General features: G+C 60.3%; 1 protein-coding gene across 7 annotated transcripts in view; it reads left to right on the top strand.

Moving 5' to 3' along the window:
- The window catches only part of CXXC5 (CXXC finger protein 5), a 34117-nt gene extending 10379 nt beyond the window's left edge, over positions 1-23738 (top strand). For 3 of the 7 annotated variants that reach the window (XM_072023370.1, XM_027468410.3, XM_027468411.3), the window contains exons 2-3: positions 17949-18960; positions 22719-23738. In XM_072023370.1, the coding sequence (XP_071879471.1) occupies positions 18175-18960; positions 22719-22763 (831 nt within the window). In that variant the 5' untranslated portion in view covers positions 17949-18174 and the 3' untranslated portion in view covers positions 22764-23738. Of the gene's footprint in view, positions 1-15976; positions 16754-17013; positions 17411-17469; positions 17826-17948; positions 18961-22718 lie in introns of those variants that run through there. The other 4 variants (XM_005009975.6, XM_072023369.1, XM_038186416.2 and 1 more) reach the window with 4 other exon arrangements.
- Positions 23739-25929: the final 2191 nt, after the last annotated feature.

Below are 25929 nucleotides of genomic sequence, written 5' to 3'. Positions count from 1 at the left end.
TCTGGGCTCCCACGGGATGGAGAAGCAGGGGCCACGGGGAGCGTTTTCAGCTGTCGTGCCCTCGCCTGCACCCGCGCCGAGTGCCCCGGTAATTGCAAGCAGCCGAACGCTGGCAGTACCTGACACTGCTGCGAGGCTGCGGCTCCGGCAGCTAATGTGAAAGGACGTTCGCTCGACAGGGAAGGCTCGCAAACACTCAGAGCATCTGGGGAGGCAGGAGCAAATCAGCTCCCCCAGCCCACAGCCCTCCCCTGCCCGCGCAGGAGCACTCTCTGCTGTCCGTCGGGCTCTCTCCTCTGGCCCTGGCATCCCGCAGATGGGCCCGGGGCTCCCCGCCGAGCGGCGAGCTCTGGGGATTAGCTGGGGACTTGGGATTTCGGCTGCAGGCTGAATTGCTTGGGCAGATGAGGCTCCTCTTTGGCCGGGCCCCGGGGTGGCCAGGGAGAGGCTGCTTGGGCTCCGCAGCCCGGCTCGGCGCCGTGCTCCTGATTTATGCCAGCGCCTGCAGGAGCTGATTGGGAGCGGGAGGTGCTTGGTTGCACTCAGCTTCAGGCCTTAAATTTTGTCACTGCTCGTGTCTCAGGCGGCGCACGGTGGGAGTGGGACCGGCTGCCCTGGGCTGGAGCCCACCCCCGATCCTGCTGGTGCCCGAGGGGGAGACGCTTGGGAAGGGGGGCGAGGGAGGTCCTGCTGTGCGCAAAGGGGGACAGGACCCTGCCGGGTGTCTTTTGGGAGGACGCTGGAGCAGCCCTGGGGGGCGTGGATGGGTCCTCTGGTGCGGGATGGGAAGTGGCGAGGGCTCTGAGCTGTGCCCAGAGCAACAAGAGGGTCCAGATGGTGTCTCTGGTGCATCCTCCTCCTCCTCCTCCTCCTCCTTTCTCCTCCCATCGGACGTTTGCGTTTCTGGCTCAGGGCTGTCTGCCTGCTGGGGGGAAATCCTCCCCAGGAGTTGGGACCCTCTCGGCAGTTTTTAGAAAGCACAGGGGTGGATCTGCTGCTGCCAGCTCAGGACCGGGGTGGAGCTGGGACCTCCTGCCCCCTCCTCCAAGCACCTGGTGGGCAAACACGCCTGGCCGTCGGAGGGGGGGGATATGGGGTTCCCTTTTCTGGGGGCGAGGCTCTTCCCTGCCCAGAGCCTTTTCCCTGCCAGCCAGGGGCGGAACAGGCGTTGCTGCAGCGAGTGGAAAGTTGGAGGGGTGAAGCACGGCCATTTCCCCTCTGAGCCACCTCTCATGGCGGTGTCTTTGGGCTGTTTTTGGCAGGGACCCTGCGGGCTGGCACCAGGGACCCTGCTTGCCAAGGTGGGTGGCGTTAGGGACGAGCCCTGTGTGTTCCCCAGCCCCGTGGCAGAGGAGGGCACGCACCCGCTTTTTGGTCTGTGGGTCACCTTTCATCCTGCCGGTCACGGCCATCCTAGGGACCCATCTGTCACCCTGCTTCTCACGACAGCTCGTGGGAGCGGAGCAGCTGAACTCTCCCTGCTGGCCTCGAGGGAGACGAGAGGACAAGGGCAGGATTTTTTTCCCTGGTGCCAGGGCTGTGCTGTGCCATCCCTACAGCAGCACCGGCTCGGTTGGGGTGCCCAAGGCATCCGGGTGCCGTGCTGTGTCCTCGACCTGGGGCTTGCCCTGCGGGACGCGGTGAGGACGGGGAGCAGAGGGGCTCTGGGAGATGCTGGAACAAACCCCGGGGCTGTTTTACTCTGCCTGCATGGGGATCTCATGTCCTGTTACTGGGTGGTGTGGGTCTGCTGTGATGTGAGGGAATCGGGCACCCTGCTCCCCAGCAGAGGTGGAAGGGTCCCTGGGTCGGAGCAGGAGCCGCGATGCCTTCCAGGGGCTCAGGTCCCAGCCTTGCTGCAGGACCAGGTGCTGCCGTTCCCCTCCCGGGCTGCCTTTGTGCTGCACCCCAGCGCCAAGCTGGCTGCAGCCCCGTGCCGAGAGCTGTGCCGTGCTGGGGAGCAGCCCCGGTGCCTGGAGGACACCCTGGGCTTGCTGGGCCCTCGTCCCCATGTGGCTCCGCCAGCAGATGTGGCCTCGGAGATGGCTCTGAGCGCCGATCCCTGTCCCTCTGTCCTGAGCTCCCCAGTGCACGGGTGCCTCAGAGGGAGTGGGTCACAGCCTGCCCCTGCCCCACATCGTGCCGGGGCTGCGGCTCCTCGTGGATGGAGCGCGGGCAGGATGAGGCCAATGTTTCTGTTGGGTGCAATGGAGCCCGGGCGTGCTCCCTGCCACAGCAATTGGGGGCTGGGGGGGCTGTGTGGGACTCAGCACAGCCTCAGTACTCCCCCAGGGGGGCCTGGCTTCGCTTAGGTTTGGGAAGAAATCCCCCCAAGGGCAGGAGGAGAAAGAGCCTTCGATTTTTGTCAGCAAAAATGTTCGCCCGTGAGAAAGACAGTGCTGTGGTCTAAATTAAGTTTAATGATTTTAACAAATCTCCGTGACCCCTCAAGCCCCCCCAGCCACCATCGGGCGAGCTTTGGCCCGGGGTGTGCGAGGGCAGGAATCAGCCACGGGGATGGGGAGCGGGACGAGGAGGGCCTGGGGTGGAGGGGATGCTGAGTTCCCCTGCTTTTGGGGCTGGGAGTGCCCCAGACTCGGTTTGCTGGTGGATACAGCCTCCCCCCGCTGCAGGGCCAGGTTGGTGCCTGGCTTTCCTGGCACCCTCCTGCTTCGGCCCGGGCAGCGGCCGCATCCCTGGCGTGCTGGTGCTGGCGCCGGCGTGGGGCACGGGCAGCGGTGAGGCTGTGGCTAGGCTGGGGCTCGTGCTGTGGGGCTGTGCTCCAGCCAGGGAGAGAGGTGGTATTTGGAACAAGGGCTGCGACTCATAGGAAATCACGTGGCTCGGAGACCTGGGGCTTTACGGGAAGAGAGATTAGAGAGGAGAGGGGGCGAGCGCGCAGGGGCTGGTGCCTGGGGCTGCAGCCCGCAGCGGGGAGCTGGCTCGTGCGCTCCCCGCTCGCACGCAGCTCTGCCACGGTTGGGGGAGCTCGGTGGGTGCCGAGCGTGGTGAAACCCCCGGGGGTTCAACCCTGCTCCGTGCCCACCCTGCACCCCGCTGCCGGCCAGCAGCAGCCGGCGGCTCACACAAGGAGAAGAAGGCGCAGGGCAGGTGGGCAGCAAGCCCTCCCTCCCCAAAGCAGATGGTCCCTCTGAAGCGAGCTGCCCCTTCCACATCGATTACCCGGGCTGGATGGTTAACGATTGCTTTCCAGGGTTAATTAAACTCTCCTCGTCAGGGCTGCTGCACCGTGGGGGAGGAGCGTTCCCTACCTGCGCTCGCGCTGCTGCCTCCGACTGCAGCCCTTGGGAGGGAGCGAGCCTGTGGCTGGAGCTGGGATTTGCTTCCAGGCCAGCACTCGCCCTCAATATAAATCCAGGAGCATGGCAGTTGTGCGGGGAGGATCTCTGCGATGGTCGGCTCTTCTCTCTAGGGCATCTGAAGCACGGCGTTTGTCAAGGTCAGCCGTGGAACCGCGAGTTAACCAGCTCACCGCGGCCTTGGATGCCGGAGAAGAGGCTGGCGGGTGTCTTCTCCCCCGTCTGTCGTTATTTTTTTTTGAAACCAGCCTGGTCCCTCCTCCCGCTACCTTGTTCCTTTAGGTCTAGGCTGCAAACACGTCTCTATTTCCAATTATTTTTAAAGCCGTCAAATATTTGGCAGCTGGACAGTCATTGTAAAGTAGCGTGTTTTGCAGAGCGGGTCACCAGCCATGCAATTGTTCAGAGTTTCTGATTCTTGCATATATAAATACGCCCTTTCATCAGGAGCTCTCAGTCGAAACTGCCATCTTTTGCCTCATTGTCAACATCGGCGAGGTTACGCATCGTTTGCTGACTCACAGCCTCCTGCTCTAATTACTCGGCTAAACTCCCTCTGCGGAGCTCGAGGCCAGTCCAAGCCCCTCGCTTTCCCTCTCCCTGACCCGGTGGCCACTGAGCCCTGCCTGCGGGGCTGTGTCCCCATCCCGGTGCTCGCCACGTCCCCTCTGCCCCTTCCTTGCCCGCTGGGCTGGTGGAGTGGCCGCGGGGAGCTGGTGGCACTGCTTGGAGCGCTGAGCCCAGCCGAAAGCTTGCTCGTGCCCAGGAGGTCTTGGGGAATCCTCTGTGGTTCTTGCGCTGCCGGGGTCTTGTGCTCCTTCCAGGATTTGGGGCAGGGGGTGGCTGGGGGTGGCCAGCATGGTGAGTGTGCTGCCCTGCCTGGAGAGCATGTGGCATTGCCCCAGCCCGTTGCCCAGGCACCGAGCACAAAGCAGGGTGCCCTGTCCCTTTTCCAGACATCTCCCACCAAGGGACACTGCTCGGGTGCTGCCGGAGCGCCGGGACCCTGGTGAGGGGATCGTCGGTGCCGGGACCCCTGGGGTCAGCCGGAGTCTCCTCTCCTCCCTCTGCGGCAGCACCAACTCAGACAAGCTGTGCACTAAACCTGTTAGCTTATCCTCTTTTATCCCAGTCTGATATGATCATCCGCACTGTAAGCTTTCATCCAGGCCCAGCGTGATTTCCAGCGTTGGAGTGATTTGAACAGACGCCGCAATTACTGCAGGCTTGGTCTCACCCCACTCCTCCGCACCGGCTTGGGCTCCTCCGGAGGGCTCCCGTCCCCACGTAGGTGCCCAGAAGCAAAGCTGCAGAGGATGGCACAGGCTCTGGTGTTAATTATTGGCGTTATTTCTTAAATACCCCCTCATCCCGTGCTGGCTGGCCTGGTGGTGTGCCAGCAGTGCCATCGGGAAGCGCTCCCCACGCGCGGGGACCTCACTTTTGGGGGCTTGCGCCTTCCCCTTCCCGAGGGGGACCCCAGCCTGCACCCCGCACCTGCTCCCCCGTCCCAGCCAGCCCGGCCAGATTTCTGCAGGGCCCGATCTGGCTTTAAGGCGCTGTTTTTATCTTCCCATGTGGTCGGTGGTAATATCGTGGTGGAAACAATGCCCCTGCAAATCCCGCTTGCTCGCAGAGGTGAAACCCAGCCTCGTAATCCAGCGGTAACAGCAGCGCGCCAAGCCCGGTAACGCAGCACTGCTTGCTTTGGAAGAGCAGATATTTTATTTATTTATATATATATATATAAACATATATGTGTTTGCACAGGCTTCTGTCTGTCACAGAATGGTACAACCACGCATCTTATCTTGTAAAGCCATATTTTGGCCCTTTTTTCAAAAGAAAGTGAATTTTAAGCACAGGAGACAGTGATGGTTTCTTTGGAGCTGTTACGATCTGCCATGTACAATAAATCCGTCTTAGTTTGTGGATTATTGGCCCAATAGACCGTAACAGCTCTGTCAGCCCCTCCTGGCATGCTGTGTCCAGCGAGCTCAATGTTGTGTGGGTTTTCCTTTTTTTTTTTTTTTTCTTTTAACAGAAATTTCCTAAGGATTTTTCCATGCCGTGTGCATGTACGGCAGCTGATATGGAAATCACAGGAGCTCAGTTGTGTGCCCAGGTTTTTTTGTTTTTTTTTTAAACATTTCCCCTCTGAAAATACCCAAAGGCACAAATCTAGATGATGGGAGTCCAAGCCCCCCAAATTATGTTAAAGCATAAAGGCAGAGCTGTCACTCTTCCGGAGAGCGGCAGGATGGCACGGAGCTGTGCCTGAAGAGCAGGTCGGTGGTTTTGGGGAGGGTTTTGCTGGTTTGGAGCGGGGCTTCCCCTGGACTGCCCCACTTCCACTCCTGCTGGCCGCTTCTTCCTAGGTCCTGGCATGCAGGGTGCAGCTCCCCGGCTGCTCCGCAGAGCAGGAGCCGGGCGTCCCAGGGGGCTGGTGGCATCCCCAGGGAGCCCGTGGAGGGGGGATTAGCACCGGGGCAGCTGGTGGGGGGAGACACATCCCTCTTTGTCCTCGAGGCTGAGTGCTGTGGGGGAGCACTCAGGGCTGGGACAGAGGTTTGGGGGGCTCGGGGCACGCTGAATGCTCCGGGCTGCCAGGCGTTGGCGTGGCCACGCTGCGCCGGGGCTGGCTCGTGCCGGCGGTGCCACGGGGCCTGCCTGGTGGCGCCTTTAAGGCCCCCAGCCCCGGTGCTGGGGGAGCTGCTTGGGTCGGAGCAGCTCTGTAAGCCCATTAAGAGCTCAGCGAGCCTTACGCCTCGGGGGTCTTGCAGCGGGGACTTGCACTGGTCCAACCTAAACCGCTCGAGCTGCTGCGGTGGGGGCGCATGGTGCCAGCAGCCCCGGCACGAGGCCGGTGGTCAGGGGCTGCAGCTCAGGTCCCCGGGGAGGCAGTGGGGGCGAGGAGCCTGGGCTCAACCCCAGGCAGCACTGCCATGGTTTTCCCAGTGCGTCTTTCGCTGTGGGTCCTGAGGGGGGGGTCTTCTCCGTCCTGGGCTTGTGCCACGTGGAGGAAAGGTGCCCAGAGGGTGCGTGGGGCCCGGCAGCTGGGTGGCTGTGGCAGGGGGTTGAAGCAGGAGGAGAGGGCCACTGGGCCTCGTGGGGACTGCTTCCTCCCCTTCACCTGGATGTGCCAGATGTCAGACCAGTCAAAAACAAACAAAGGAGGAAAAAAATTAGGGTGAGCCTTTGTGCAGCCCTTGGGATGGAAACGTGCCTTCTGCTGTTTTGCCTGTGCAGTGCTCTTCACAAACGTTCCCTTAATCATGCCCTGGGTTTGCCAGCAGCCCACCACAAGACCAGTGGGGTCATCCGGGGTGTTTCCCAAATTGCTGGCGCCCGTTCTGCCTGTGGTGGTGGGTTTCGTTTTGCCTATTCCCCCTGCTCCCCATGCCTGTGGGACGGGATGGTCACAGCCACCAGGAGCAGGCGTGGGGACGGCAGCAGCAGCTTGTGACTGGGAAGGGGCGAGGGGCTCTGAACCCACAGGGGTGGTTGGGGCAGGGGTAGGCAGCAGTGCAGCAGGCGCTGGTGGTGGCAAACACATCCAGCCTCCACCTCGTTCCTCAGCCACTGGGGAAGTGAGAAAGGGCAGGGGTGTTTATGCCGAGCTCTAGTTTTAGCTGCAAACCACCACGGGAGCCAGCTTGTTCCTGGCTGCTCTTTGTGGTGCTGCCTGCAGAGCAAGCCCCTCGGCTCCGTGCTGGGGCATCCTGCAGCCCCTTTGCTGCCTCGTCCTGGCTCGTGCCATGCCTGGTGGCGGTGGTGGCCCCTTGCTCCTTCCCAGCTCCACTTTTGGGCAGTTGTGGCTGGTTTTCTGGGGTCTGCTGCTGCGCAACCCATCCCAGCGGTGCTTTTTTTGGTGAGGCAGTGCTGCTGATGCAGGAACGCTGCCCCGTGGCTGCGTGCAAGACCCCAGTGGAGGTCTGTGTGCCCTGTAGTGATCCAGTTGCTTTCTGTCACCAAACTTGTCATTCGATCAAAGGACACCGGGGCTCTCCACGCAGTGCCACCGTGCCCCTGCGGCACCGCCCTGTGTCCAGCCATTCTCTGGGAACTGTTCTCCCGCCAGTTGTGCCATCCTCCTGCCTAAGATTGATATTTTTCTGTGCTGTTCTGGTAAGCTACAGAGAAGGAAGACGTCCTTCCTCTTGGGGAACCAGCAGAGAGCCGGGCACAGGGACTGGTGTCCATGCAGAGCATGGCGTGGCATCGGGGCAGGATTTCCCCTGTGGTCCTGGTGCTGCGTGGGGATGGATGAACAGAGGGTGAAGGCACAGAGGTGGTTGTGGCCAGGGGCTACTCGTGACCTGAGTCTCCCTCCCCGTGGGCTGGTGGCAGAATTTCTCTCGTGACATCACAGACGGTCGCTGCTGGAACCAGTGTCACAGCAGCGATGCCCCCACTTCTTCCCCCGTTTCTTTCCCCCGCTGCCCCCGGAGCCCAGCCGCGGGCTGCCAGGAGCTGGCTGCTCTCCCCAGAGCCCTGGCGTCTCCGAGTGCTTGGTGTCACCGCTCGTGGCCGGACTGCAAAACCCCCGTGGCTCTGCTCCCCAAGGGACAAGGAGCTGGGCGCTCCGTCTGCAGCAGGTACGGAGGGAGGAGGGTTCTGGGCAGTGGCGTTCCCTGGCTTGGTGTCCTCCTGCTTGTGTCAGGACCTTCTGCATCTTCTGCCTGGTGCAGAAGAGTGAGCCCAGGTCTCTCCTCCTCACCCTTCTGTGCCCTGGGCTCCCCGATGCGTGCAGCCACGGTGGTGGCGTGGGGACACGGTGGCTGCTTGGGTCAGGCAGTGCTGTCCTGAGGTGCCGTGCACCAGGGTCTCCAGTTTCCACCACCCCCAGCCCCAGTAAGATGCTGGGCAGCCCTGTGGGTGCACACAGCGGGGTGGGAGCTCCTGGGCCCGAGCGATCGTTCGGTGCCCGGCCGGGAGCGCCGGGGTTTGATCTGTATTATTGTAGATTTAAAAAAAAAAAAAAAGAAAAGAAAAAAGTGATTGCTCTTTCCCAGTTCTTGTGTTTCCTGAGAGCGGTCTCGTTTCTCGCTTATCTTCAGACAGCCTCAGGGGTATTCCCTTGGAGTTTGGGAGTTTAATCAGGCATTGCTGGGGCATGTGAACTCTGCGTATAGCGGCTGTTCCCATGGAGGGGAGAGCCTCTCGCAGATATTTAGGTTGGCGTGCCTGTGCTGGGGGCTGGGCCTGGCTGGGAATGCGTGGCTCCTTTTGCCCGGGGAGGGGACGGGGAAAACGCCGGGCGGCGACCTGCTGGGCACCACGGGGTGGCTCCTGGGCAGGGGGCACGGGGGGCGTCCAGCGGGCAGCCCCCCTGCAGCGGGGCTCTCAGGAGGCGGCGGCGGCGCTTGGCTCCTTGGCGGTCTGCGCATCTCGGCCCCTCCAGCCCCGGCTCTGACACCTGCGTCCTTTTTTCCCAGCCGCTGAGTTTTTGTCCTAGCATCCTGGGTGGGGCCCAGGGGTCCCCGGCAGCCATCCCGACCCTGTCTGCACCATCACCCTCCTCCCAGCCCTCCCGCAGCCCCGGCCCCGCCGGCCCTAGCCCAGCTCCTCTGCTCCTTTTGTTTCGGGTTTTTTTTTTTTTAATTCTGCCACCGAGCAGACAATCGGGACCTGCGTGGAAATGACCGATAGGCGAGATGCTGGGCTTCGCTTTGCTGGTGAAACCGAGGGCTTTTGTTGCTGGCTGTTTAGCAGGCAGTATTTCTTTTTGGGCTGGATATATTCCTGGCAAGAAAAATGATGGATGCTCTGTTTCGTTTCCAGTGGCAGTGTTTCAGATTCCTTGCTCCAGGGCAGAAGCTGAGCTAACTCCGATTCCGGAGCAGCTCTGGTACCTTGGCAGCTTAAAGGCCACGGGGTTGCTTGAATGACAAGTGGCACCGAGCGCAGGGAAGGCTCGGGAGAGTCGGTTTTGTGCAGCGTTGCCCTCGATCTCTTGCAGGAAGCGGGGCGGGAGGAGTGAGAGCCCGCTGAGCGGGGAGGGAGCCTTTCATTGTCTTAGTGCTTTGCAGGCAGAACGTGTGGCGTTAGAAAGCAAGCCCGACGCACAAAGGACCGGGGCGCCGTGCCTGCCCGGCGAGTGGGGACGCGCCGCGAGTCACTGCCGGGGGTGGCTGGGTAGGTGGTGAGAAGCACAAAGTCTCGGGGCACAGCTCGAATTCCTCTGCCCTGGGAGCTCCTGGGCTCCCCTCGCCCCCTTTTTCTGCCCTGACCCCTCCCGTTATGCTCAGATGGAGGGGGGCTGGGTGCGGATCCTGGCCGCTGGTTGTGCCGAGAGCGGTGTCTGGTGGTGCTGGGAACCTCTGGGGAGCCCCACAGGCACCAGCGGGGCTTGGCTGCTGCCCGGGGAGCACAGGACGGGGTCCAAGGCTGGGGGATGAGGCGGGTCTGGGGTTTGTTCCCACCTGGGGGGAGCTGTGGGTTCAGAGCTCCTGCAGTAGGACTGCTCCTCACCAGTCCCTTGGGGCTCCTGGAGGCACGGGGCAGCTCCTGCGTCGAGCTGGGGCTGTGCCCAAAGTGGCCACGGGCTGTGGGGTGCTGCTGGGGGCTCTCTGCCACGGCACAGAGCAGTGCCCTGCCCACCCCCAGCACGGCCATCCAGCCTTCCTCCTTTTCTCCCTCTTCTTCTTCCGATTTTTCTCCTGCCCGCACGGCCAAGTAAAACATGGTGCTGACCAGAAATAACAACCGCCAGCAGATCCAGACAATGGATAAGCCCCCAGTGAGGGCAAGGGCGACCCGAATCCTCCCCGAGGAAGATGGGATTATTCTGCGTCCTATTAGACATCTGTCAATAGCTGCCATTTGTGGACCCCGGCTGCTTCCTGATGGCACAGCCACCTTCCTGGTGTTAAAATGACTCCTGCAGCAGCAGCAGCAGCCCGTGCGTGCTGGATGAGGGCTCTCTTCGGGTGCTCAGGACCCTGGGCTGGTTTGCACATGACTGCTGTCAGCGCAGCAGCCTTGCCCTTGGGGGTGTTTTTGGTGCTGTGGGAGGCTGAGGTGCTACCAGGTCCTCTCAAATACATCTTCAGCCGGCAGAGGGCTGACGGGCTGGTCCACATCCATCCGCTTGGCCCCGCGCCCCGCTGCCCGTGGGGGTCCTGAGCATCCCCTGGGGGTGTGCTCTGCCACCGCGTTGCCTCCAGAACCTTCTGGAGGTTTGTGGGGTCGAGAGAGCTGGGAGAAAGAGGGGCCTCGGTGCTGGGGCTGCTCTTGGCCGTGGCACTGATGGATTTGGGGCTCTTCATCAACAACTACTCCCATGCTGCCGTGCCTCCAACTTTGCTTTTAATTAACTTCGAGAAGCTTTGCTGATGCTGATCAGTCTCTCTGTGACCTGGTTATCAGTTATACCCCAAGTAATTTATGCTTTAATCGGCCCATCTGTTAGCTGTGGCGATTCACACGTCTTAGGCCTCGTAGCTCTGGAGGGCTGGGGGGGGTCTCCCCAGGCGCAGGCTGTCTGGGGGCCCTCTGTGGCACTCGGTGCCCCTGCCAGGGTGCCCAGGGCCGTGGCGGGGTGGCTCGGTGGGAGGGCTCCCCGCAGCTCTCTTGGCTCGAGGGAAAGCAGCGTGTCTCTGCCAAAACCTCTTTCAGTTCCCTTTTATGTCCCCTCCCACTCGGAGGGCTTGGGTTCCTTTCCTTTGAGACACTCTCTCCGTTTTGCTCTCACCCCCCGGGATAGGGCAGTGTTCGGGTAGCGGTGCCGGCTGCGGTGCCGTGTTCCTGCCCCAGGATGCTGCAGCCATGGGCTCGGTGTCTCCTGGCTGCAAACGTCCCCAGTGCCCTTCCCATGGTCAGCCCTGGTCCCCTGAGCATCGCCGCCTTGAAATCATGTTGGTCACCTCCCTTGGCAGCGTGATGGGGAGGCACTGGGGGGGCTCAGCTGCACCCTTGGTGCTGGAGGCTTCCCTCCAGGAGGGCCTGGGGGATTTGTAGGGTGGTTCTGGTGGGCTGGGACCACGTCTCACTTCCAGGGCGGACCAACGTCTCCTCGTCCCGCAGACCCCGTGCTGGTTTGCCGGCTAGCCTGGAGAGGACAGCACCTCGTGTTATCCTCTGGGATTTCATGGGTTTCCTCCAGCGCTTGCTCTTCAGCGCCCGTTTTGTGTCGTGCCTCCTCCTCCGGCCCTGGGCGTGGGACGGCGCTGGGGAGCTGACGCCGGGCCGGGAGTGGGCGAGCATGGAAGCGCTCCCCAGCAGAGCCGTGCCACGGCGCGTGAATGTCAGATGCTGCTTGGCTGTGAGATCGGCTCCTGCGAACACAGATCTGTTCAATCCCATTTGGAGGGAGGTGGGGGAGGCGGCGGGGAAAGGCGGGGGGGGCTTCCCGAGTCTCAATCTGGTAGGTTTTAGTTACAGTCGTTTTCAGATTTGGGCAGCGAACGGCGCGGCTTTGGCACGGGGTGGGGGGACCAGGGGGGGCTGAGCTGTGCAGGGAGAGCACCGGGAGAGGCGACGCTGCCAAGCCCCCCATTGTCCCCCCGGCTGCAGGGGCTGGCTGTGGCTGGGCTCTCCTTCGCCTGGGTCCCCGGGCAGCAGCTGTGTGAGCAGAGGAGGGGGAGGAGGAGGCGCCCGGAGTTGTCCACAGGGCAAATGGAGCCCTGAAACACTCGGATGGACGTTTCAAATCGCGTTATCTCCATAACCGCCCTGCTCTGGCCCTTCCAAGTGGCAGCGGAGATAAGTGGATTTCGAGGGAGCGCCTGGTCGTCTGACATTTAAGACTCCTTAATCCACAACCACCACCCCTCAAAGGCAGGACGGAGCCACGTTTCCCAGCTGGGTGCCGTGGGACACCCCAAGGGCCCGCGTGGGCTCGGGCAGTGGCCGGTGCCCGTGCTGGTGGCCGAGCACCGGGGCAGGTTGGGTGCCTGGACTATGGCTGGGAGGAGATTGGGGTGCTGCTGGCATGGGATCGGCTCTCCATTTCCCCTCGGGCACAGAGGTGGCGATGTTGGTGGTATATCCGTGCTTGGCACAGCAGTCGTGCCCTCTGGGGAAGACCAGGGCACTTCGCTGTTGGTCTGAGCGTGTCTGTGCAAGGCAGGAGCTGTTGGGGAGGTGGCATTTCTTTCTGCCCGCTGGTCTGGGCACGCACAGGAGGGCGGCGTGGCCCCGCTGCTCATCCCTGGTGGGCGCATGAGCCGTGGGCAGCGTGGCACCGTGCGCCTGGCACTCGCTGCTCCGGCTGCCCCGGTGCCCAGAGCTGTTCTTGGGAGGCGCCGCAGGAGCGGTTGTCTGCGAGGAGGAGGCCGGTGGAAGCCACTCTGTGCACCATGATGATTTGCCATCTGCTTTCAGGGCTATTTCCAGATGCTGGATTTAATCTTCCATAGCCTTTTTAATTCAGGAGTTGGCTTCTTAGCGTCCCCCAGTGCCACCTCGGGAGCGGAGAGGAGCAGAGCGGCTGCCACAACCAGCCCTTCCGTGCCCACCCGGTGACCTGGCACACCTCTGGCCAGCTCACCTGCAAGTGCCCGGGGCGAGGCTTTGCATTTACAACGCTGCCCCAAAAAGCCCCAAGCCTCCCCGTCCTCTCTGGACATCCCAAAGTGCATGGGGGTAACTTTCTTTGCGCACCCAGGAGCTGGTCTGCTGGCTGGACCAGTTTTGGGGAGGATGAATGGGAAGGGCAGAGCTCGGGGGCTGTTGGGTTGATGGAGATGAAGACTTGCAAACAGCGTAGGTGCAGGACGTCCTTGTCGTTGTCTAATGGTACCCCTGCCTGTTAACAGGTCCTGCTGAACAGATGTCCTCCAGGGACATTTCGCCTTGGGAGACTGCGGCGTGATTTCTCCCTTCCTACCTTGCTTCACCTCGGTTTCCCCACGTGTTTTTGGCTGTTCAGTGGCCAGGATGCACCACGGGTGCCCTGGGACACCCCTCGCACCCCCACCACTGGCATCACGCCCATCGTCCATGCTGCAGGGGTCACGTCTGACCCCCCCCAAAAAAAAATTTGGGCTGTGAGGGTGCCTCCAGCCCAGGGCAGTGGCAACGGTTAGGGCTGGCGGTGACGTGGTGGGTCTGTCTGTCTGCCTGGCTGCCCGTCTGTCTATCCCAGTGCTTTACTGGGAGGTGGGGGCCGTGCTGGGTGGCTGGCCGCTGCCTGGGCTGCACGGGGAGGGGCGAGGGGGGAGGAAGCAGGGACAAAAACCCCGCGGTGGACACAATTACAGCCACGTAGTGCCTCCTTTTTAGAGGCTGAAAAGACGCTGGTTTCCCTTCCGTCGTCCGTCTGCTCCACCTCTGCCGGCCAGACAATGGCGTGGCCCCAGTGCCCACCAAGCAGCGCACAATGGGGAGGGAGCCGCGCTCCCGGAATTTAAAAAGCTGAACTTTTATTTTCTCTCTTTGTCTCTTGAGCCTGGGAGCACCTCGGCTTCAGCTTTTCTTCTTCTTTTTTTTTTTTTTTCCTCTCTCTTTACAGTCGTGTCTGTGCATGGCTGAACGAACAGTGGCTCTTACGGGAGGAGATTGATTTATTTAAAATTAAAGGAAAGCAGAAGTTATTTTTAAAGACAAGAGTTTTTACATCTGAAGGAGCTGATTACTTTCCAGTAATGCTGGGCAGTGGACAGTGAAATAATGCAGGGGGGCTGGAAAGCACCGGCCGTCATTTTTACAAGAAGCAAGGCGCCTCTCCCGCTCCTCTCCGAGGATAAACGGCTCCTGCAATCAGCCAGCCGCTGTGCGCACCGCTCGCTGATTGCTTCTGCAGGTGCTGGGCCGCGGGAGTTCCTCTTGCCACCTTTTTTTCAGAGTTGCTGGCACTCCTGTAGCGCTGAGCTGAGCCCAGGGAAGGGGAGCAGTGGGGTGCGCCGCTCTGGAGGTTTTGGGTTCTTTTGGGTGAAGCTCTTGGAAAGGAGAAGCCTGGGGCTGGGATGGCAGGAGCCGCTGCTGGCTCAGCCAGGGAGCATCCAGGCTGGCATTCCTGGTCCCTGGGGCAGGGAGTTACATGGAAGGGCAGCTCCAGGCAGGTTTCTGGGGCTACCCAGCCCTCTCCATGGGCTCCAGCTCTCTTGGAGCTCACTGGCAGCTCAGGCCCTGGGGTGTGCGCTGCCAGACCCGTCCTGAGGCTCGGTCCACGCTGGAGGGGATCCCGCAGGGATGGTGCTCAGGTCTCCCTAGGCTCAGGTCTCTGTAGCCCTCTCCAGAACAGCCCAGGACCTTGTGCATCGGGCCGGGGGCCACCGGGGCCGTCCTGGGGCCTCCTGACCTTGTTGGTGTCCCTTTGAACCCTGGCACGCCTCCAGCCTAAGCCGTGCGGTGCAAAGACCTGGGCGAGCAAGCGCATCACATGCTGCTTAATGCCGCGTCTGGAGCTAAGCACCTTCCGACAGGGACCCAGATGACGCCGCCCGGCGCCTTCCCCAGGGAATGGGGGCCGCAAAGGGGGGGCAGGAGCAGAGAGAGGGGCGGGGGGGGGTGCCTCCGTCTTCACTCGGGTCAATCATAAAGACGGGATTAAGATAATTAATTCCTTCCCCCCCCCCACACACACACCCCAGTAATTAGCAACCTAGGCAGGGGCTGGGGAAGAGCGGCCAAGACGTGTGGGGGCGTGGGGTGGCCCCGGTGGTTAAGGGGGGGGTCCCGTCTGTGCCCGCCGCAGCCGGGCACCCCGCGGCCTGGGCCCCGGGAGCCGGAGGCAGCGCCAGGCGGGTGCAGATGGCGGGGAGCTGGCGGCCGCGGAGCTGCAGCTGGGACAATGGTGGGATTGTGCGGCGGCGGGGCTGCTGGCTCGGCGCGGCTGCCCCTCTGCTCCGGCAGCTGGGTGCTTTCCAGGGCACCCGGCTGCGACGGCCGGCAGCGCGCTTGGGTGGAGAGGGTTACGCACGGTGGCGGCTCCGGGAGCCGTCATCCCCCAGGGGGTGGTGGGGAAAGGGGCTGCGGGGGCCTCGTCCCGCTGGCGCCGAGCCTGGAGCGCAGCGCTCGTGGTTTAGGTTGCTGTGGGGTGCTGCAGGGGTGCCCGTGGGTGCTGCAGGTGGCCCGTGGGGACGAGGAGCAGTGGGACCCACGCGTGCCCTGCCCGCGGCCGCTCAGGGTGGGAGTCCCGTGGTCCTCGCTGTCCTTGGGGAAAGCCATTTACCAGCAGCACACAAAGCCCTTCCCCTCCTGGCAGGCTCTGCGCTGAGCAGCCCACGTCGGCGGAGGCTGCGGGGTTCGCTCAGCCCCAGCTTGGGGCTGTGGGGGGGGGGCTCCAAGCTGCTGGGACCTGATTTACACAGCGGGGTGGGACCAGAGAGCAGGTTCCTGATCCAGCCAGCTGGAGAGGGCTGGCCGTTACGGCCGACCGCGGGGGAAGATGTGCCCTTGGAAATAACTGATGGAGACGGAGACCGCAGCGTGCTGCTGTGCAGAGAGAGGCGTGGAGGTGCAGGGCTGCCAGGAGCACAGCCAGGAGGGAGCCGGGCAGCGGGGAAGGGGGGGGCTTGGCGGCAGCAGCAGCAGCAAGCTCCAGCTGGGACTGATGTCCTGCAGCCAGTGCCCACGCAGCGGGGTGTCAAAGAAGGGGTGCAGCAAAGAGCCTCAAAAAGTGTCTGAGTGATATCAGTCAGCTCAGGCTCCGTCGGATTACGGGGAGGACAGAAGCGTGAGTTTGGCAGGCTGGTAAATCCGGGTCTGATCCGGCACCGTGCCCTGGGGCACCCTGCTCAGCACTGGGTCTGGCTGTGAGCTGTGGGTGTGCGGGGCAGGGGTTGAAGTGGAGTGTCCCCGTGCAGCCGTGTGACACTGGGGTGAGCCCTGCTGGGTGTCGCACGCTTGGCACTCGCCCCTCGATCCGCGCCCAGGTGGCCACGGCCCTTCCTTCACCTGGGCAGCGGCTCGGTGCCAGCTGCCCGGAGGCAGGAGCTGCCCACCCGTGGGGGGGGAACAGGGCTTTGCCCCGAGCGGCGGAAGAGGAGAAGGGCCGCAGGAAAGGCGGTCACAGGCGGGCGTGAGATAACGCCGCCGGGCTGCTTTATCTCACATCCTCCCGTTAGATGCTTTTCCTGCCGCGCTCCCCTCCTGGCCCCAGCGCCGCTGGCTTTTTGTCGTTGAGGTGTGACCCGGCCTAACGCCGCAGGAGCGAGCTGGGGATGGGGACGGGGCCCGCTGCTCCCGCTGCTCCCCGGCACCCTGCGGCCGCCCGGACGGAGCCACGTCCTGGCCTTGCTGCCGACCTCTCCCTGCCTGGCCCGGGGCTGGGCCACGGCGCTGCACACGTGGCCGCCAGTCGGAAGGGCAGGCTGTCCTGCCGCTGCAGCCCTCCCTTCCCACGTGAATTGGAGAGCTCCAGGCTGGAACCCGAGTCCTGCATCGATCCACACTGCATCTTAAATCCCGCAGCAGCTGAAGCAAGCGGTTTTAGTGCAAGGGGTGGGGGTGTTTTTCTCCGCAGGCGAGCTGTCTCCTGTGTCGGGGTGAGATGGGCTCTCTTCCTGTTCCAGTAATGTGGTGTTTGGCACGGGGACCTTGCCCCCGTCAGCAGCTAACGGCGGTGCTGTGAGGCGGTGCGCAGAGCCCTGCTGCCGGGCTGTGTCTGGAGGAAGCATCCTGGGCTCTAGCAGGGTGCAGGCACCACAAGGCTGGGCAGGGGGGTCCCAGCAGAGCCTTCGGTGCGTGGCCGTCTCCCTGCACAGCGAGGGGCTGCAGCCGAGGGGGACCTGTGGGACAGCGGGGCCGTAGGAATGCTGCCTGCGTGGGGGCTGCTGTGCGCAGCCTCCCCAGGGCAGCGTGGCAGGCGAGGGGCCCCCTCCGGCACTGCCCTCCCCCAGCTGCTGCTGGGGTGGGGACGTGGGTTCCTGCTCCGCTAAGCCCTGGAGCTTTTCTCCTCTAAAGCCTGATTACTCTGGCGGTGCCTGTGCGTGCGTGCATGCGTGCGTGCTCGGGAGGGGAGGAGGAGGAATTTCACAACAACAAGTGTTTGCAGCCACACTGGGCCCAGCTGCCCCCGACGCGCCCGAGGGGCTGCGGCGTAGCTGCTTCTGCAGGGAGGAACCGAGCCGAGAGGGCTCTCCCAGCACCTCTGCCGGAGCAGCAGTGGCCGTGTGGGCAGAGCACTTGGGGGCATGGCACCGGTGGGTGGCGAGGGGCTTGGAGCTGGATGCTGAGGCTGCCCTGAGGCTCCTGTCACCCGTCCAGTGGCCTGGGGACGAGGGCGCAGGAAGAGGATGAGGAGGGCAGCCTAACCGTGCTGGGCGAGCAGCATCCGCAGGGAGGGATCTGTGGTGTGCCAGCTCCGGCTGCTGCGTCGGGGCAGCCTGTAGGCGCCTGCCCTGCCTTCCGCTGCGGGGCCGCACGCTGCTGGAGCAGAGCAGGAGAGGAGACCCGTGACTTCCCTGGGGTTTCGGTCCCTGGGGGAGGAGCGGCGGGCACAGAGAGCCCTTAAGCTGTGCGGTGACATTGCTGCCGGGCCAGGACTTCCTTTGTGCCCCCCGATTTCTGTCTGGATGGCGACCCTTTTAAAGAGCAGCGGAACGGATCTCCACCGAGGTCCGTTCCCTGGAGTTTCTTTGTTTGTGGCGCTGAGACTTTCATTGCAGGGGGAGGAAGAGATGCTTTGAAAAGCCTGTTTGCTCTTGCCAGGACTAACTCTCTTTTATTTTCTACTTCCAGAGCCGTATGTTTTGTATCAGAGCCGCAGAGTATGTCTTTGCACTGAAATTGTACTGAAGACCTTTGCAGCCGACCCTGGAGGATACGCCCCGTTCATGAGCGTTCCCGTTTAAGCTTTCTCCGGTGGCTGGTGTGCTGGTGCTACAAGAAGGGCTTTGGGGGTCTTCTGCTTTGGTTTTGGGGTGCTTTTTTTTTGGTTTGGTTTTGTTGTTCTGCTCCGTGCACCATGTCGAATTCGGGCTCCCATCAAGACACTGGGAACAAGCCAGAGACGGAAAAAAATAATCAAGATGACTCTCATCCCCCTGTCAACTCCGAAAGGAGGAACAAAAGTGGAATAATAAGTGAACCTTTGAACAAAAGTCTTAAGAAGTCCCGTCCACTCTCCCACTATTCCACCTTTGGTAGCAGCAGCTCGGTAAGCGAACATTCAGAGAAAGGCAACCCCTTAACTAATGGCAACGAAGCAACTGTGGAAAAAAGTAATTCTACCTCAAAGCACAAAAACATCTCTAGTATGCTGAGCAAATTAGACAGGGTGTCAGAAATCTCCTCAGAAGGACAGAACGCCCTACAACAGTTTGCTCAGTCGACAGAAATGCTCAAAAGAGTGGTACAGGAGCATATTCCTCTAGCAAGCGACCATGGGACTGGTATCTCTGATATGGAGGCAGTCTCAGCTGCAGAGACAATGAACAGCCCCTCTGATTTTCCTTACCTGGGGGCTTTTCCCATCAACCCAGGCCTTTTCATTATGACCCCTGCTGGCGTGTTTCTGGCAGAGAGCGCGCTCCATATGGCTGGCTTGGCAGAGTATCCAATGCAGAATGAATTGGCATCTGCCATCAATTCGGGGAAAAAGAAACGGAAAAGATGTGGCATGTGCCCGCCCTGCCGAAGACGGATAAACTGCGAGCAGTGCAGCAGTTGTAGGAATCGCAAAACTGGCCACCAGATTTGCAAATTCCGAAAATGTGAAGAACTCAAAAAGAAGCCTTCTGCAGCACTGGAGGTAACCGGCCCCTGTCAGGCACCCTAACCCTTCCTTGGGCTGCTCTCCTGGGTTCGGATCTTGCCCTAGATAATAAAACACCTGGTACTTCTTACTTTTTTTCTTTTCCATTAACAGTTCTCACCACAAATTGTGTGCTTTCCCAGTGCCCCTGTCCCTGCCCTTGCCCTTCCTTATGTATTGGGGTGAGCGCTGGGCTCCCTCCCCACCCCAGGGTGATGGTGGCCCTTGTGTTGGCATCTGCTTGAACGCCAGTGCCAGCATCCGTAGAGGGGTCACAGTGTCAGCTCTCCACAAGCCAGGGAGCAGTTTCTAACCCGGTGGCTGGCTCAGAGGATGGCAGAGGTGTCTTTCAGGGTAGAGCTTGTGAGCAGTAGTGGTGGCGAAGCCTGTGTTTGCGGTGCACTAGGAGCCCAGCCCTTCAGCATGCTCTTTGTTCCAAGAGGGAGCGAGGACGCCCATGTTTTTGGGTGGGAAGTGGCTGCAGCACGCGTGTTGGGCAGGACGCAGGCGAGGGCACATTTGGCATGTGGGGCCGCTGCGTCTGTGCTGGGGTGATGTTTGTTCTCCCCAGGGCAGAGTCTGGTGAGGCTCACTCAGGTGCATCCCTGACTCCGTGCATTGCCAGGAGTGGGGGAGTGCCAGGGGCAGCTGCTGTGCTGTGGGATGCAGCCCCTGGTCTCACGGGATTCAAATTCACCCTGGGCCATGCATGCCTGGCATAGCACGTGGTCAGCCCTGGTGGGTGCAATGTGGATGAAGGCTTGGGGTGCAGGGAAGCAGCTGTGCTGGGCTGAGAGCTGTCTGCGGGCTCCCCCATATATCATGCCTAACCTGGGTGTGATTTCTGTGGGAGCACATCCAGACATCAGCTGTGCCTCTGTGCTTCCTTGTCCTCCTCCTGCTGCTGAGTGCACCCACAAAGCTGGCAAAGGCTAGAAGTCACCCTGACATCAGCCGGATCGTGCGTCCTGGCACGAGGGCATTGCCCCTACACTGCTCTTCCCAAAGAGATAACCCACTGTTTCCCTAACCATGTTCTACGTTTTCAATTAGCATCAGCTCTGAATGAATAGTGAAGGGGAAAAAAAATCTATTTGGGCGGTGGGGATGAGGAGAGAGGGACTGTGTCTTTCAAAAACCGCTGTATTGCTAAATTATATTCTTGTTCTAATTTGCTGAGTCAGTGATCTGGAAAAAGGGAGAAAGGAAAAAAAAAAAGTTCATCTCTTCGGAAGAGTCCTAAAGCGGGTCAATAGAATCAGAGCTCGCATCAGTTGGAGGAGCTGCTTCCTTCTCCCGGCACAGTTCTGGTTTGGGGACGATAAATAGCTTGGGGAGCCCAAGAAATGGTCACCCCATTGGTTGTTTTCCTGTTCCGCAGCTGGCTGGGAGTTTAGAGCTGCTCAGTTTTGTGGCATTGAGGCCTGTCCTTCCTGGGTGCAGGATTGTTGAGGTCGAGGAAAAGTTGGTGATGCTTGAGCAGACATAGGTTGCTCTGGGGCATTGCCATCTCCCTTTTGGAGCAGATCCTCCTGGAATGCCACCGTCAGGATATCAGCTTGTGCTGTGCATTGATCTTGGTAGGGCCGAACAAGATTGTGTCGCTGTGTGGCTGGGAGAGGGACCCTTGGGCTGATGTCCCAAGGTCAGTTGTGTCATTCGGTCTCGGCCCACATCATCCAGCACTGGTGGCTGCATTGCCTTAGGCCAGCCTCAGGGCAGACACCAGAGCCACTGCCACCTGAGTGCCCTGGAGCCCTGCCTGGAGGTGGCGGTGGTTCTGGGGGGGCAGAGGTGCTGATACCTGGGCAGCTCCATGGGCTGCTGGTCCTGCCTGGGCATCAGCACGTGGCGGTGCTGAAGTTGGGCTGAAAAATTGATAGGGCTTTTTTGAAGCGTTGTCCCCCACCATGGGGGCCTGTGCTAGAGCTGACTGGGAGAAGAGCAGCCCTCAGTGACCCTGCTGGGCTGTGTCAGCCTGCCAGCCACACGTGTGGGTAGCAGCATCCTCAGAGAGCCCGGGCAGGGGCCGCAGCTGTGATTAAACATTGATCTAAAATCAAGCAGTAAAAAAAAAAATAGAATTAAACCTTTATGGCAACATAAAAATCAGGCTAAATCCCCATCCTGCCATTAAGCTTTATCTGCACGTCTAAAAAGCCTGAATAACCAGTCGCCACTGGTGTCCTGCTGTGGTGGCTGCGGGCTGAGGCTCTAGGGCCAGCGGGGCAGGTGGGACGCTTGGACAGCAAGAAGGGCGGATTCAGAAAACCCACTGGTTCCCTGCAGCTTCTCCTAACCAGGAAGAGTGAGCTCAGGATGGGCTGGGAAGAGGGATGGCCTCACCAAGCCTTGGTTCAGTGCCTGGGGTTGTTTCCCTTTGGTATCTCGTGCTCATTTGGATGTGGAGAAACTGAAGGAGGAAGCTTTCATGGGCGCCCTAGGTTTTGGCCTGCTGTCCCCTCTGAGGCGCATCCTCTTGGTGATCATGTTGCTGTGTTCTGGCTAACATCGCTTGGCCTTGCTAACATCATGGTCCTTGCACAGGCCACCTGTGGTCTCATAAACTCTGGCTTCCCACTTCTAGCCATCAAAGGGGTGGGAAATGTCCCACCTCTTTCTGGGTAGCCAGGTCCTCCTCTCAGAGGGGCACAGAACTTCTCTTGGAGCTTTCTCCCCACGCCAGATCTCTCCTCTTTCCTTTCCTGGAGGTGGCTTCAGAGAGGTGCTGTGTGGTGTCAGGTACTTTGTCCCATGCAGGATTGAGCCTGGTCAGGGTCGGACCATGTTAGTGGCCGGCTTCATCCCTCTTCCCCCCCCCCCATTTAGTGAGATGCTGAGAGGTGGTGCTGGGGCTGTGCAGCAAGAGCCCCAGCCTGCACTTGTGAGGCATCATAGCCCTCTTCAGGTGCTGTGCAAGCCCAGCCAGCTTACTCCCTGCCTCAGTTTCCCTCCCTGTGCCCTCACACAGCTCTCTGCCAGCTGGGGTGGGCATTGAGGCGATGCAGTGCACTGCAGGATGTGGCTGGGCGCTCGGTTTCTCTGCCTGCTGTCTGTCTGTCCGTCCCTGACATGGGTGGGTGGCCAGGGACCCCGCGGTGGGCAGGCTGCAGGAGACTGGATGGGACGGGACATGAGGGGACAGAAGGGGACAGGACGAGCTGGCTGTGCCTGCCACGGCAGTGGCGGCCCAGCCATTGTGCTTGCTATCAGCCAGAGGGGAAGCCGGAGGCCATGCCATTGTGTCTGCATGGTGCGGGGACAATCGGGGGGTGGCTTTTCCAGGTGCCCCCTGGGGAGCCCAGGGCTGGCCAGACCTTCCCCCCCACACCCTCGGAGGGGCTTGGGAAGGAGGGGAGCCAGGCTGGGTGGGTGCTGCGGGGAGGGCCACGCAGGCCGGTGTCCAGCATGGAGGCCTCTGCCACTGCCCCTGCAGCAGCTCAGCTGCTGCCCGTGGCCCTGTGCAGAGCCTGCCGGGGGTGCTGGGCCTGGCCTTAGTGGGGCCAGGTGCCCGTGACGGCTGTGGACCAGTGTCCTGGGTGGGCTTTGCTGTGCCTCATGTGGGCTGCCAGCCCGTGTGGCCGAGTGGCCGTCCCTGATGGCCTTGGCGCTGCTGTTGGGCACTTGCTGCCCCGGGAGCCGGGCCGGTGGCCCCCAGCAGCGGCTGCGCGTGGAGGTAGCTGAGCTGGCCCCAGCCTAACGCCTTGTCCCTTCTTTGTTCTGTTCCTCCCTCCCCTGTCTCTCTTCCTTTCCAGAAGGTGATGCTTCCTACAGGAGCCGCGTTCAGATGGTTTCAGTAGGAACGGGAATCCCAAAGCTCTGTCATCCAAGTGCAATGTCACTGCTTGCTTGTGTTGTCTCAGGCAAGGGATTTTTGGCTGAAATGAATGGATGCACCTGTGTCTCTTTAGAACCAAAAATATTTTCTCGCAAATTTCATTCCTGTTTTTATAATTTTTTTTTTTTTTTTTGCGTTTGTTTAACATCTTCGAGTCCTAGTCAGACATTTAACTGCTTTTCAAATAAAATAATTAAAAGAAAAAAACAATGGATCTGTAAAGTACCAAGACTTAATAGACAGAGTATGGACAATCAGTTTCTTTCTGTGTTTTGGTGTTGATGTTGTTTATGTGTGAAAGATGCAGTACTTGTGTAGGGAATGTAAATTTACAGTAACCTTTTAAAATCTAGTTACTAATAAGCACTACTGTAATTTAGCACAGTTGTTTAATTGCACCCTCATTTATACTTTTTATTTGATTATTTCCCATCATACAATAGAGTGGATAGTTTCTAGAATGCCTCAACTTCATGTTTATAAATGAGAATATGTTTAAAGCGATGTAGTATCCCTTCTCCTAGCCATTCACGTATGTAAGTTTAACCAGCAAGAGGTTTGGTATAAAAGATGGAAGAAAACAATTGCTACAAAAAATGGTGGTCTTTGAAAAAGGAAAAAAAAGAATAAAAAAAAAAGAAAAAAATGTCATTGTTAGTTTATTAATATAGAACAAGAAATACTGCATACAGAAAAAAATCCTAATTGCAATGGTTTACTTCTAGAAGTAATTTTTGTAAACTTACTGAAGTTAAAATCAAAATAAAAATAATATTGCAGGACCTGTGCTGAAGCAGTTATGAAAAGTGATATTTCTCTTCTGTTCAAATCCCCGTCTCTCCAGCTCTCTACATCATTAAATTGAAATGCTGTTTGTAATGTTTTAGCGATCCAGGCTGTTTTTGTGAATAAAATGAATGCATGTTTTGTGTCATGATTTACAGCTTTGTTATTTCTCTCCATCCCCGTTTCAAACAGTTCTGGCCCCCTCGTGCCCGCCGTGCTGCCTGCGCAGCGGCCGGCACCCATGGCCTCTGTGCGCTTGTTGCACCAGATGCACTCCTGTCCCTTTGCTCCTGGTGGTTCGTGGTGGGTCCCCAGCAAAGGCTGCACGGTGGCCGTGCCGGGCGGTGGAGGATCCTCCCCTGGTACACGGGTGTGTGTGGTCACCCCCTTTCCTCATGCCCTGGAGCGGCAGGGAGGGAATCGCCGCACTGTGGGCGTGCAGGGAGGGGAGATGCTGCGTCTCTGCGAGGGTACCCCGGGGATAGCCTCCAGCTCCTGAGCTTGCCACTCCACGCTTTTCGTCATCTCCCACCCCTGGGATGGGCCCAGCCCCTTGGCAGGGGCTCACCGTGGACCCTGTGCCTGCCCAGGGCTGGGACACCAGGACATCTCAGCACCTCCCGTGGAGATGCACCGCTGCACCCAGCTCTACTCCAGTGTCTGCGAGCAACAGGGAGAGTGTCGGCACCGTGGGGACCCCACCACATCCCTGCAAGGGAGACGCAGCAGTGAAATGAAGCGATAACCAAGGAACTGCACCGACGCCGAGATCTGCACGTTTCATCCCAGCAGTGGCTGGGTTAAGCCATCCCTGTCTCCTCCCAGGTATATTTCACAGCCTGACCTGCCTGGAGTTTTGCCGTGGAGCGCATGCCATTTGTTTTTGTAAAACAATATAATTAACATGCCACAGATAACTGCATTGAGACTCGTTTTGTCAGGACAAGTACAAAACGAACCCGTAGAGAAGGGAACTCTTCAAGGTAAGGTGAGGTGGCATCGGCGTTGGGGAGGCAGTTGTCCAGGTGTCCAGGCCAGTTTTGTGCAGGACCCTGGGTCAGCGGGACAGGGGACGCCGGCTGTGGCACTGTGCCAGGCATGCCAAGGCTTGGGGTGCCGTGTCGTGCTCCCCATTATGCCAGGGGGGTGGAAACCAGTACTCCCTACCCATAGGGAGGGGTGCCGGCTGCACGGGAGTATGAGGAGCATTGCCCCAACAAGGAGGCTGGTGTGTGCCGAGCCCTGGGATGGAGCTGAGCTTTGTCCCAGCTCCAGCATCTGCTGACCAGATGTGCACCCCGAGGGAGGGAGGGCAACAGGGCAGCGACGGAAGGACGGTGCGTGGGCTCCTTGCCTGTGGGCAGCGACCTGCCCAGGACAGGCACTGCAGGAAGCGCCTCAGGGCGCCCAGGAGAATGTCCCCAGCCTCCATCCCCAGCAGCCTTCGACCTGGCTGCCCCCATGGCCGGCTGCTCCTAGAGGCAGGAGTGTGGGTGGGAGCTGGGCACTGCTATCCGCCGTGCCCCGTGCGCTGCTATCCCGTGCCCGGGATGGTGAGCTCGTGGGGATGGAGCCAAGCCAGCGGGGTGAGGGACGGATCTGCATGGCTGGTGTGGACAGACAGCCCCTGCTCGTGCCCCGGGGCATGCATAGCCCTGCACCAGCGTGACACTAGCAAGGGTGTGTGGGGAGATGTTTCCCAGTTCGTGATGCTTGGGCAACAGCAGAAATCACTTAGTGGGAACATGTGTGGGGGTGCATTCTGGAGAAAAGGAGTCTGGCTGTGTTTTTATGACTGTGGATAACATTTGGGACTGTGAATACTGGGGGGAGGGGGGAGAAGGGGGGTCAGCCCTTAACCAATGCTGACAGAGTGTCCTGGGGAGGGCGCAGAAACAGAGAATGACATGCAGAGCCCCGACCCCATGGGGGGCAGAGCAGGGAGCTGCTTCATCCCCCAGCAGCCATAGCCATGGGCTGCCCTGCAGGGCCAGACCCAGGTGTCTGCCCTCTCCCCCCAAGTCTGGGGCCAGGTGTGGAGCTGGGGGGTCTTGGCCATGTCACCCCCAACCAGTCTGTGCTTGGTGCTGTGTGTCCAGCCTTGGGAACATGCTGCATGGACACATGTCCCTCCTACCTCTACAGGCATCACCCCAATTTGGAGCTTTGTGGCAGCCCAAATGATCCAGGGAGCCCCTTGGGAGTGGAGGGAGATGTGAGCAGCACCCAGCCCCTGTGGGCAGGGAGAGTTGGAGCAGGACAGTGAGGCAGACAGTGCCTGTGGTGCCCTGCAGCTGGTGCGTGGAGCCCGTATGGGTCTTTGGTCTGGGAGTGACTCCGCA

Source organism: Anas platyrhynchos, chromosome 14, assembly GCF_047663525.1.
Source record: "Anas platyrhynchos isolate ZD024472 breed Pekin duck chromosome 14, IASCAAS_PekinDuck_T2T, whole genome shotgun sequence".
Taxonomy (NCBI): Eukaryota; Metazoa; Chordata; class Aves; order Anseriformes; family Anatidae; genus Anas; species Anas platyrhynchos.
Note: the sequence above shows the minus strand (reverse complement) of the source record. Positions and strands in the feature narration are given on the sequence as shown.